At 43.7% G+C, this 12,146-nt stretch overlaps 2 protein-coding genes across 11 annotated transcripts in view; both read left to right on the top strand.

The window, feature by feature from the left end:
- The window catches only part of LOC136436548 (C-Jun-amino-terminal kinase-interacting protein 4-like), a 37,518-nt gene extending 25,613 nt beyond the window's left edge, over positions 1–11,905 (top strand). For 7 of the 10 annotated variants that reach the window (XM_066430596.1, XM_066430600.1, XM_066430593.1 and 4 more), the window contains 7 exons: positions 387–558; positions 1,261–1,374; positions 1,507–1,536; positions 2,068–2,256; positions 2,778–2,822; positions 9,044–9,172; positions 9,418–11,905. In XM_066430596.1, the coding sequence (XP_066286693.1) occupies positions 387–558; positions 1,261–1,374; positions 1,507–1,536; positions 2,068–2,256; positions 2,778–2,822; positions 9,044–9,172; positions 9,418–9,557 (819 nt within the window). In that variant the 3' untranslated portion in view covers positions 9,558–11,905. The remainder of the gene's footprint in view (positions 1–386; positions 559–1,260; positions 1,375–1,506; positions 1,537–2,067; positions 2,257–2,777; positions 2,823–9,043; positions 9,173–9,417) is intronic. The other 3 variants (XM_066430594.1, XM_066430597.1, XM_066430603.1) reach the window with 3 other exon arrangements.
- Positions 3,377–8,043, top strand: LOC136437116 (uncharacterized). The gene is made up of 2 exons (XM_066431592.1): positions 3,377–4,211; positions 5,799–8,043. The coding sequence occupies exons 1-2, from the start codon at positions 3,377–3,379 to the stop codon at positions 7,694–7,696; spliced, it is 2,733 nt and encodes a 910-aa protein (XP_066287689.1). The 3' UTR covers positions 7,697–8,043.
- Positions 11,906–12,146: the final 241 nt, after the last annotated feature.

Genomic DNA, 12,146 nt, shown 5'->3' with positions numbered 1-12,146 from the left:
GTAGAGGCTAAATTATAATGTATATTAAAAAGAATTATATGAATTGATAAAAACATAAAAAGTATTTCTGTATATCTGAAAAAATGGTTGTTGAAAAATCTTGCTCAAGATTGTTTTTGTATTCCATGAGAGGTTTCAGAAACTAAGCTGCCCCAGACAGACTTTAGCAATCAAATCTGCTTTTGTCCTACAAGTCTAAGGTGTACATTTACATTTAATGGAAAAGATCATTTAAGGGACCATTTTATATATATAAGGAGTGGCCACAATGGCCAGGTGGTCGTCACTGGTACAGGTGTATATCAGTAGCGAGGTGGTCCTTAAGCAGAGATGGTCACTAGTACAAGTTTGTATGATCTGAAGTGTGTTGCCCTTGGCTGTTGCAGAAGACCTTTGACGCCCACCCCAGGAAGGAAAGCCAGGTGCGGCAGCTGGCGTGGGTGGGTGACGGGGTGTGGGTGTCCATCCGGCTGGACAGCACCCTGCGCCTGTACCACGCACACACACACCAGCACCTGCAAGATGTGGACATAGAGCCATACGTCAGCAAGATGCTGGGTAAGGTATTGCTATTACTGTAATTGCAGAAATGGTCGTGGTGGTTTTATGTCGAACTCCAGGTTTTTTGCGGTGAACTCTTTACTCTTAGAACCACAGTGAAAAGCCATTCCATTGCGTGACTGTAGCGCTACTATTGTTTCAAACGTGTACACAAACCACCACAAACACTCCATTTTCTTCCTACTGCGAAATTGAATCCCTGCAAACATTTACTATTATATGATAATATCATAAAGTCTGTACTGCATCCATCCTGATGATACCTTCTGCATAGCAATAGGAGAATGATGCATTTTCGGTGAAATTTGAAAAAAGATATTAAGTCTTCTCTCTCATAAGAAACAATAAGGACCATTCCACACTTTGCATACAAAGTTGTATCTTTGCATTGAATGTCAACTTGAAACACTCAAACATGTACATTTGTCAGGCATGCAATGAACTTTATGAGAGGATATTCCATGCATGTCAACTAAATCCGCATATCCATAACTTGAACAGCCATACATGTACATTGAAATGATATGAAGTGAAAGTTTCCCCATTCATACCTTTGTCAGTAAGAGAAAACCTTTAAAAAGTGAAATGATGTCATGTGTAATTACGTTTCAAGTTCAACTTACCATTGAATGCTGTTTTATATATGATAATGTCTCCAGGTGTGTAATGTATCATGGCTTAATATCATTGTTTGTACAGGAACTGGGAAGCTGGGTTTCTCCTTTGTCAGGATCACAGCCCTGCTGATCTCCTGTAACAGATTGTGGGTGGGAACAGGGAACGGTGTCATCATCTCCATCCCTCTTACAGAGAGTAAGTCCACAATTCCTGTACTCGTCCAGACTTTCCCACCTTTTTGGCGAGGCCTCAGGGGCGGAGCCCATTTTTTCTCCTGATTTCCTTTCCTTTCATGTGTCACTGATTCTGAATTATATTTACTTGCAGTTAGCACTGCCCCTCCTGCAATACCGGCAAGTAAGTTCCCTGATTAGGAACCATTCCGCTCATCATTCAGCTGGCTTTTCTCCCTGGCTTTGCTTTGAAATGCAGTATTACTTTTTGCAGTTTTCATTCCAATGTTGATGATTTGCATATCCAGATTTACAGTGCCGCTTGTTATGTACATTTTGTAATTGTACTTAGCAATTTAGTCACATGCTTTCTGTTGGAAAACTACATGACAATAATGTATGTCTATGAATTGACATGGAAATCAGAATGAAAATATTAAAACTACTTTGCATAACTAGTACGTCATGTTATAGTCACAAAAGAGCATGGAAATAGTTGTTCCAGATGTACAGTGTATTTATTGCATGAATAACAAGGGTATAATCATAAGTATAACTCTGAACTGTAATCAATTTTATGTACATGTATGGCACTCAGGATTGACTCATTTATGAAGCACTTGCCTGTCCCAACTTTAGAATCTAGATTATCATGACTATAAAAGAAATAGAATTTTAAAAAGTTGTAATACCGGTATGCAATGTGTGCTTGAAGGTAACAAACCCACCGGTCCTCCTGCCGCGGCGTCCGTCAGTCGTCCTGGCGGGGTCATCAGGGTCTACAGCGACGCCAACTCCGACACGGTGACCCCTGGCAGTTTCATCCCGTACTGCTCCATGGCTCACGCCCAGCTGTCCTTCCACGGGCACAGAGATGCTGTCAAGTTCTTTGCAGCAGTTCCAGGTAGGTGATACATGTATGATGGGTGGTTTTGGATTCCTTGGATGTTTGAAGATAATGCATAACTATTATGCAGTAGTTGTATACTTGCAGTGGGAAAGATAATATGTTGTAGTCTATTGTAATATCTGTAGAGAGTTGTAGTAGAGCACAAACCAGCCAATCATGTACGCTGTGAGTATGATGCTGCACTGAAGGTGAACATGTCTTACGGCAAGTCAAACTGTTCTATTCTTGAAGATTCCATGAAGAGTCTTGAAGAGTCCATACAATTGTACCAACAATGTATGTAGACACCACAGACTTGCTGGTGGAGCTATAGATACTGTCTTACACTCCCTTTCTTCTTCTTGCACACATAAAATTATCAGCCAAATGGGAACCCAATGAAACAGAAAAATGCATGCCCATGTGTATTCCTTCTCATAATGATGATGAAGCTAGTAGTGCCTCAAGTGAGCAGGTGTATGAGTTGGACCATTCTGTACAATTGTCTGTTTAATTCCTCTGCTGTTCTTCTGCAGAAATAGCTGTGCAAATCAGTTACACCGACCTAGCAACTAAACAAGGTATAGCTTTTGAATAAAAGGGTGTCACTGACTCCAGTACTAACTCCTCTCTGTAAGAGTGGTCTGTCTTTTTCCTGCCATTCACATCTACTAACCGGTAAATGCAGTGACTGTAGTTTCTTTTAGCCTCATCAACTACTTGTTTACCCAGCACCCTTTATATTTATAATTCTTGGCCATTTTTTGAAAGATACAATAATGTCTTTTCTCAACAGCAGTCTTCTTTTGTGTTATACCATTGAAATTCTATATGCCCAGGTCACATTGTATTTTGGGTAAAGACTAGTCTGGCAAGTATGTTTGAATTAAGATAATGCACCACCATTTCTGCCATACACCATACAGTTGTCTCTCCTCTAAGTGTGGCGTGGTGCATCAGCATGAATTCTTGCCTCTGGCCAACCACAGAGCTCTTCACAGTCCCCCCCGGAAGTGAAAATGAACCGTCCCACTTCCGGATCCTCCCAGAATTCAGTCGTTTTCGAAGCTTAAGCCGAAATAGCCACGCTATTTCATAGCTCTTCAAGTTTTTTGGTTTTTCGTCCCCTTTTAACATGAGTGAACGTAGTGATAAAAAGAGACACAAGTCTCATAAGTCCTCGCATAGTTCGTCTAGTAAGTCCCGTTCTCGTGAGTCCCATAAGAGTGACAAACGGCCGCGCCAGGAGGATCTTCCACCGCGGTTCAAGTCTCAGTCACTCCCGCCTCATGGCGGCGACGCGGCACTCTCTCGCGCACGTGGAACCCCCCTCCCCACGGAGGTTCGGGGCGTTCGCGATATTTCCGGGATTCCAGCGGCTCTGGGAAAGGCCGGTTCACCAGAACCGGTTTCCCCGCGACAACAACACCACCATGACGGTGGGAGTTCCCCGGTTATTCCGGGGGTCCAGGAATTCCCCGTGGATCTAGGAGAGTTACGAGATACGCTCGGTGTTAACGTTCTACAACAGGAGCAAAACAACCTACGCGTCGCAGTCGGAGTTATGGCGGAAGAGTTCAAAGGAATGAAAGATATTCTGCATTCTATCGCCGGTTCGGTCGGTGCAAAAAGGCGGACTAGTGCCGCTCCGTCAGAGGCTGAAACGGGTCGTTCAAAGAGGCCGCGTTTGGACGTCAGTAGTGGCGACGAGTCTTCGGCTTCGGCGGCAAGTTCAGACACGTTCGTCCCACGGCAGCGAGAACCCGCCGACCCGGAGAAAATGTGGACCGCACGCTCGTCCGTTGCGGGGTACGCAGACGAGTACTTCTCCCCGCAGAAGCGGAAACCTGAGGACGTAACTTTCTGGAGGAAAAAGTATCTGTTACCCACGAACGCGCCGAAGAGTTTGACAGCGCCAAGTTTGGATTCCGCTACGTCGGACATCTTGAAGTCGGTAAACTTCTCGAGAGGTAAGGCTCGCATCAAAGCGGATAGGCCTCTCTATAAGTTGCAGGAGAGTCTAGTTCATGTGGCAGCACCGGTGTTAAACCTTTGGCACATGGTAGGAGAATATGAAAGCCAGATATCGGCGTCTGATCTTCATATTATGAAGGATAGTGCAGCTACGGCTGTTTGGCTGTTAGGAGCAGCTAATGATCAGTTATCGAATATGCGTCGCTTATCACTAGCAGAAGTTTCGTTTGAAGAATCCGCCAAGTCTTTGTTTACTTTGATTCCTGATGATCCGACACAGCTAGTCAGGTCAGATTTAGCGGCTAAGGCCAAAGATATAGTGGCTGGTAGGAAGGCCTTAGTGGAGTCGTTGAAACCTAAGTTTAACCAGTCTTCCCGAGGGGGGCGGGGGAGTTATAGCACACCCAGTCAGCGGGGCCGTGGTAATTTTCGCGGCCCCCAGAATTCCCGAGGCCGGCAGTTCGGATCAAAGAAAAACTTCAACTGGCCGGGGGGTGCGCAATACTCCCGCTCCTACTCTGGAGACAACAAGAAATTCAAGTACTAGTTTTTTGTTAGATTCGCCAGAAATGTACCAGCGTCTGCTTGAGCCTCATCCTGTACCTCGCCCTTTGTCAAAACCCTTCCCTCATGGAGGGCGCTTGAAGCATTTTCTGCCAGTTTGGCGTACCTTGACCTCAGATTCTGTCATTCTCGACATGATAAGCCCGGGGTACAGGCTGACATTCAAGCAGACGTTGCCCGTTCAGGATAGCATCCCATGGACACGAGCCATGTCTCCGGAGCAGGAGCTGGCACTAGATACTGAAGTTGCAACTATGTTAGATAAGGGTGCTATTCAAGAAGTCTCCTTTAGTCCGGATATGTTTATTTCTAGACTTTTCACGGTTCCTAAGAAATCCGGTGGACTTAGGCCGGTCATTAATTTGCGTCCTTTGAACAAATGTTTAAACATACCCAAGTTCAAAATGGAAAATTTATGTTTGGTTAAGGAGCTAGTTCGCCCAGGAGACTATTTTTGCAAAATAGATTTGACCGATGCGTATTTTACGGTTGCAATACACCCTAGTCATCACAAATACCTTTCTTTTGCGTGGAAGAATAAGTTCTACTCCTTTGTTTGTTTACCCTTCGGGGTTTCCACGGCACCCAGGGTGTTCACTAAGATATTGAAAGTAATTGTATCCCATTTGAGGCGTAAAGGTATAAGATTGATTGTATATTTGGATGATATGTTAGTTATGGCAGGTGACAGTGCACGCTGTAGACAAGATGCCTTGACAACGAGAGACTTCTTAGTCCATGTAGGCTTTATTCCTAACGCAGGGAAATCAATTCTTGTTCCTACGCAAAGAATTATATTTTTGGGTTCAGGACTGGACTCAGTGTATATGTATCTGTTCTTACCAGACGATAAGTTACAAGATTTGACTCAATTAGCAGAGTTAGTACTGCAGGCAGACCGTTTGACAGCTAGGGAGCTAGCGAGTGTTATCGGGAAGTTTCAAGCCGCTTCCATATCAGTACTCCTGGGACCGTTGCATTTCCGTGGCCTTCAAAGGCTCCTGATTGCGTCCTTGCAGCAAACGAGCAGAAGCTGGCAGGCGCAAGTGGTGTTGACGGACGATGCTCGCCGCGACCTACGCTGGTGGAGAGACAACCTTCCACACTTCAATCATCGTCCAATTCATTGTCCGGAGACCGATGTGGTGGTAGAGAGCGACGCCTCGCTGCGGGGCTGGGGCGCTTTCTCAAACGGTTCCAGCACGGGCGGAGAGTGGTCCTCACTGGAAGGACATCGTCACATCAACCAACTCGAGATGTTGGCGGCCACGTTAGCGGTAAAGTCCTTTTGCAAGGACAAAACCAACGTTTCAGTCCGGATAAAATCCGACAATTCGACGGTAGTGTCGTATATCAACCGCCGGGGCGGCACGAGGTCTCCAGCCCTGTCGACCCTTGCTCTCGAGCTGTGGAGCTACTGCGTGGAGAGAAGTCTCCTTTTGTCCGCCGAGTTTGTACCGGGTCTCGACAACGCGAGAGCGGACCACAGATCGAGGAACTTCGCTCGATCGACGGAATGGCAGCTGTCCCACGAGGTCTTTCAGGCCATTCTCATGAGGTACCCAGGTCTCCGTTCGGCGGGTGTAGTGGACCTCTTTGCGTCACGGCTGAACAAGAAGTTCCCGAGTTACGTCTCATGGGAGCCCGACCCAGGGTCGGTGGGGACAGACGCATTCGCCCAGGATTGGAAGCAGTGGAAAGTGTTGTACGCGTTTCCTCCTTTCAACTTGATCGGCCGAGTATTATTGAAAGTCCAAATGGACAAAGTCAGAGTGCATCTGATTGCACCAGTTTGGGACACGGCCACGTGGTACCCTATGTTGCTCGAGATGTGCATGCAAGCACCGCTGCGGTTGCCGAGACATCAGAACCTTCTCACACAGCCAACGGACGGATCGCCGCATCCTCTGGGCAGCACGCTCAGGCTAGCCGTGTGGACTGTCTCCGGCGTCAATATCGACAGTACAAGTTTTCGGAGGAGGTTACGAAGGTCTTACTTGCCTCCTGGAGGCCTAAGACCACCAGTCTCTACGCGTCCGTATGGCGAAGATGGGCACGCTGGTGCGGTGCAAGGAGATTGGATCCCATTTCTGCACCTTTAGGCAAGGTACTGCAGTTTCTAAAGCACATGTTCAACAAGGGGTTACAGTACCGTACACTGAATGTTTACCGTTCGGCTATCTCCTCAGCCCACGTTACAGTAGAGGGCAGTCCCTTGGGGGCACACCCGTTAGTGACTCGTTTTATGAAGGGCATTTTTGAGTTACGACCTCCGGTACCAAAGCATACTTTTATTTGGGATGTGTCAGTAGTGTTAAAGCTCCTTAAGAGATTGTCACCGGCTAAATGCCTTAGTTCGAAGCAATTGACACTCAAGGTAGTGATGCTGGTGGCTTTGACATCAGCAGGACGGGAGCAGTCTTTGGCGCTAATGGACACCGCCCACATGGAGTCCGTCAAGGATGGTTTGTCGTTCGGGATTTACAAAGTCACGAAGACGTCCCGACCGGGTCTACCTTCACATTGTTTGTTTTTAGCCAAATTCGAGCAAAAGGAAATTTGCCCTGTGTTCTATATGCGGGCTTACTTGTCGAGAACAGCCCAGTTTCGTTCGGATTCGGACACACGTGTATTCCGCGCACTGGTCAAACCTCATCACGCCGTAGGATCGGCCACAGTGGCGCGGTGGTTAAAGATGGTCCTTGCGGATGCTGGTGTAAACACCAAGGAGTTCTCGGGGCATTCGGTCAGGAGTGCAGCGACGTCAACGGCCTACAAAGCCGGGGTGTCAGCAAAGGAGATTATGAAAGCAGCAAATTGGTCTAATTTCTCTACATTCGAGAAATTCTATAACAAGCCATCTCAGCATTCAGGGTTTGGTAGTGCAGTACTAGCCTCAGCTTCAAAATCATGCTGATGCACCACGCCACACTTAGAGGAGAGACAACTTAAAATTAGGACAAACCTTCGTGCAGGACACTTGTAGTTGTCTCTCCTAGTGTGCCGTGGGGGATCCCACCCTTGGATTACTGCAGCAGATTCTACTTCAAGTGTTCCCGCCCTATGGATTATTCGGCCAGTACTGGTCGAAAACGACTGAATTCTGGGAGGATCCGGAAGTGGGACGGTTCATTTTCACTTCCGGGGGGGACTGTGAAGAGCTCTGTGGTTGGCCAGAGGCAAGAATTCATGCTGATGCACCACGGCACACTAGGAGAGACAACTACAAGTGTCCTGCACGAAGGTTTGTCCTAATTTTAAGTTTTCAAGCATTCTCGCCTAATTTGGCAATACTGTTTACTTTTTCTTTAGATGTATAATGAAGAACATGTAAGAACAATACAACAAAACCTTCAAAGACTGTTCCTTAGTCTTTTTGGTACCTGTAATATAGCTTCCAGATCCTTAGTATAATTGAATTACATCATTCAATAGCTTGAAACATCTAATAGTCATGAACATGTACATGTACATGTACATGTACCAGGATGATGTACACTTTTATAGCAACTTTCAATATTCTAAAGCTGGTCAGGCTTGTCTATAGTGCTGTTCAAACACAATGTCATGATGGAGAGGCTGTTTTAAAAATGGAATGGAAAATTTTCATCAGAAAAGCATTTCCTGGTCAGGTTGTGAGGTGCACTTTTTATGCTGATGCATTGGCACAGCCAGCGTAACAGTTTATCAGCAGTGAAAATTAATGTTTTTAACTGTTAATTTATATAATATTTGCTGTAAGGAAGAAGAAACAACAAAACAAGAAAAGGCTTTTTTGGTAGTGTACGTCATTGCTGGTGGTGATATCATGACATGGTAAACTCTTGTTTCCATGACATTTTTGGTTCCCTTACTTCTGCTACTGTAGAGTCATACAGTACACAGGTAGGAGATAATTGACCAGTTAGTTGTTTTATCAATCAAGAAGAGTAGGGGTGACCCAGTGTGCTTGGCTATAGTATGAAAGTAAGCTGTAGCGAAGCCGCATGGCTATATCAGCCTCGTCTCAAGCATCTTGATGAAAGAAGAAGAATACTGCCTTATACTCTATCCGTTTTCTACTTTTGTTTTCATGATCTGGTATTGTACAATGTATTTGTCTGTCTTGTTAAAATTATGTGTCAAGCTGGAAGTATAAATAAGAAAAAAGAGATTATTTTTCAGGTAGTACTACTACTGATTTTTTTTCAGGTACCATGCATGACAACTTTGTCAATTTGTTTTAGCAGCACAGAAGGCATGATGTATATTTTGTTTGTTGTAGGTCTAGCTGCAGGCCTGAGTGCTGCGGCCATGCCCACTCCTCAGCCTGAACCCAGTAAAACAGCACCGGGCAGCAATAAGAACGTGCTGGTCATCAGTGGTGGGGAGGGCTACATCGACTTCAGAGTAGGTCTGTATCAACACAAGTCTCATGCTTCTTTTTGAATATTTGATTGTTTGAGTTGTTGATACTTTTAACCATTTAAGGTTCATAAAATTTTCCTGCATGGCACATAATGATATATATATATATTTATTGATATTTTTCAAATCTAGAAAAAAAAATGTAGCAGCAAATCTGAGCACCCAGAAGTTGTAATAGTATGGCCTAAGGAAATAATAAACTTTAAACCATGTTTGCCCCCCTCCCCTCAGGTGATGAAGATGATGATGAGCCTGCCCCCAGTGGACCAGGGACAGGTGCATTTGGCGACATGTCTCCCATGGCCAAGCCTTCAATAGCAAAGGGAGAGCGTAGCCATCTCATCGTGTGGCAGATAGCTAACGCCGAGTAATACCAACAACATTCAACTCCAGCTGCAAGGACAAAAATCTAGCTAATGGCTTCTTGCCAAATGTTGCTCCAAACTCTGGCAGTATTTACGTAAATCTTCCTTGCCACGTTAGTGTACAAATCCTGGTTCCTTGAATGAACTGTTTCTATCAAATTGTTATTAGGAATGAGTAAATATTTGCAATGAAACAATGTTCAGTGTCTTCTGGTAAGAAAAAAGATTGGAAGAAAAATGGATGATGAAAACAGCTAGGCCTTGTAGTTCACTAGTCCTGGTTTAAAAAAAGAAGATGTAGTCAGTTATCTAGGTTGATAACATTGCGTGTGCTTGTTCTTGTACACTTGCTGCAAAAGTCTATTCACAAATACCATTGTCACATACATGAGCATGCGGCATGTCAAATTGGCCTGAAACTGCTCTTACATTGCGCCATATCAAAGTTGCTGGGCTTATACTACTTGCTTGGGGAGGGAGTTGTTTTTGTTTTTTATTTTGTATGGATTATGAATAGGGCATTACTTGTGATGATTATTTTTTTGTATTCATGGCTATCATTACAACTATGGTATAGTCATGTGATGAGATTTTAAAGCTTACATGTATAGCAAAGTGAACTAAGGGTCCTCAGTGTGAAGAGGTCTGTTTTGTTAAATGTTTTTATGTGTCAATTAAAAATGTTCCTTAGAAGCGGTCAGAACACAAGTAGGGACGGAAAATATGTCAGAGGTGAAAACAGTGGCTGATTCGGCTGCAGGAGATTCAGATGCCATGGGATGTATGAACTATGACCTGGGTTTTAGCTCTTGTTACAGTAATTTACTGTTGAACCTCATATTTTTTGCAGTTCTTCAAGGTTGCATTCAAATCCTAAGGTTACGAATTGTAATGATATGTTTTAAGGTAGCTTGACAGAGACTGAAAGGTTTATAGTTATTTGCTTGTTACAGATCTGGACCTATCCAACATAACATGTACAATGATATCCCCGGCCAGTAATTTGAAGCTCTGCTAAATGATATGTGCAAACCTGCTTGCAGTGGTAATGTCCACATTTTGAACCACCACAACTAGAAAGCTCTTAATGCTGAAACTCTTACTGGCTGGATAGTTAAATATAATGAGACCTTGCTCCATTTTAAGTTTGTTGCTCTGGTCTATTGACTGACTGAGTATACAGGAATATATTTATATGTATATGGTATTGCAGAGTTGTAATTTATGCTAATGTTTAATCATAGATCATATGGAATAATACTTTGCAAGTACATTGTATCCTGACTCTTAGTAAATATCCTTTTGGGTTGTGCAAAGGAAGATTACATTTGGCCATTTGGATGGTAGTAATTTCTGTAGTTGGTAAAACTTTTTTTTCAGGTCACACTCATTGTTGTTTTAATATTTTGATTGGTTTGGCTGTTTAGGACACACAGCCAGGGCTGCCCAACTAGCCTGTGGCTGTTACAAAGGGCTAGCTCTGCTGGAATCCTGAAAAGTTGTTTGAAATTAACAAAGCTGTCCAATAGTTGTTCAATCTTTTGTCATTAGGTTTTCAGCAAGGATGGAGTTTATATGGCATACACGTATCCTAGGACTCTGCTAAATTTGCTGACATAGACCCTTTGTACAATGCATGTGACCTGGCCCTAACCATACGCAACTTTCAGACAATTCTGTCTTCCATTGTTTTTCCATTTTGTACAAAACCTTCTATTAGTTGACAGAAAAGTTTCCCATCTATCCCATTTCCAGACATCAGCGAGCAAATGTGATCTGGTCCTTCTTTATCAGCATAGGCTATTGCAAGGGAATACTCCCCATCCTGGTTCATAACTTCCTCAACTTGTAGCATCCTGGAAAGCTGTTTTTAACATGAACAATGTTTGTCATCTAGAATCTAACATGAACATCGACAATTCCATCAATTTAATTATTAAATATGTTAACGATGTCATGCTAAAGCAACAGTGTCTAACGTTGCAAATGTTCTGTAACATTACTGATTTGTGGGTTCAATCATCAATGATAAACAAGAAAGATTGTTTTGAAATATGAAGACCAGAGTAACATTTGGCAGAAAAGGAATTTTCATACCAGCTATACATGTATGTTATTGAATTCAGCTGCTATATAATATTAACTGTATGTTTTCACTCAGGCGTTGATAGTACAGGAAATTTTGCCGTTGTCTACGGAAATGTTAGATGTTCATTACTGATTGGTTGGTTGATGGGAAAGAAGAATGTTTCAGCCTAGCCAATCAGTGAGATCGTAACACCAGGTTTTAATGGTGTTTGTTCAGCCAATGGTGCAGTCTTTTTTTGCCAATCCAGTAAAGCAGTGGTGCTTCATGTTGTTGTTTGTCTCGTATTTTTTGCTGAGTCACGAAAATGTAGTTTCCGGAAAGGCCGTTTCTCATGCATTTGTCAATGTACAATTCGGGGATATCAATAACCTCGTTTAAGGCATGCAGTTAAATTCGTCTGACCCTAATTAGACCACAAGATTGTTTGAAAAAAAACGGAGTTACCGAGGCCTTCGCAAGAATGACTTCCACACCTGGATGTCTTCATTAGTAGATCTCCCTAAATT

The sequence above is a fragment of the Branchiostoma lanceolatum genome, chromosome 6 (assembly GCF_035083965.1).
Source record: "Branchiostoma lanceolatum isolate klBraLanc5 chromosome 6, klBraLanc5.hap2, whole genome shotgun sequence".
Classification (NCBI taxonomy): domain Eukaryota; kingdom Metazoa; phylum Chordata; class Leptocardii; order Amphioxiformes; family Branchiostomatidae; genus Branchiostoma; species Branchiostoma lanceolatum.
This window is presented reverse-complemented; position numbering and strand designations above follow the sequence as displayed.

Excerpts from the sequence above, each read along its gene's own strand:
- LOC136437116 (XM_066431592.1), top strand. The coding sequence starts at position 3,377 with ATGAGTGAACGTAGTGATAAAAAGAGACACAAGTCTCATAAGTCCTCG. Across the intron at positions 4,212-5,798 it reads GTCGGTAAACTTCTCGAGAG|CAAACGAGCAGAAGCTGGCA; the intron begins GTAAGGCTCGCA and ends GCGTCCTTGCAG.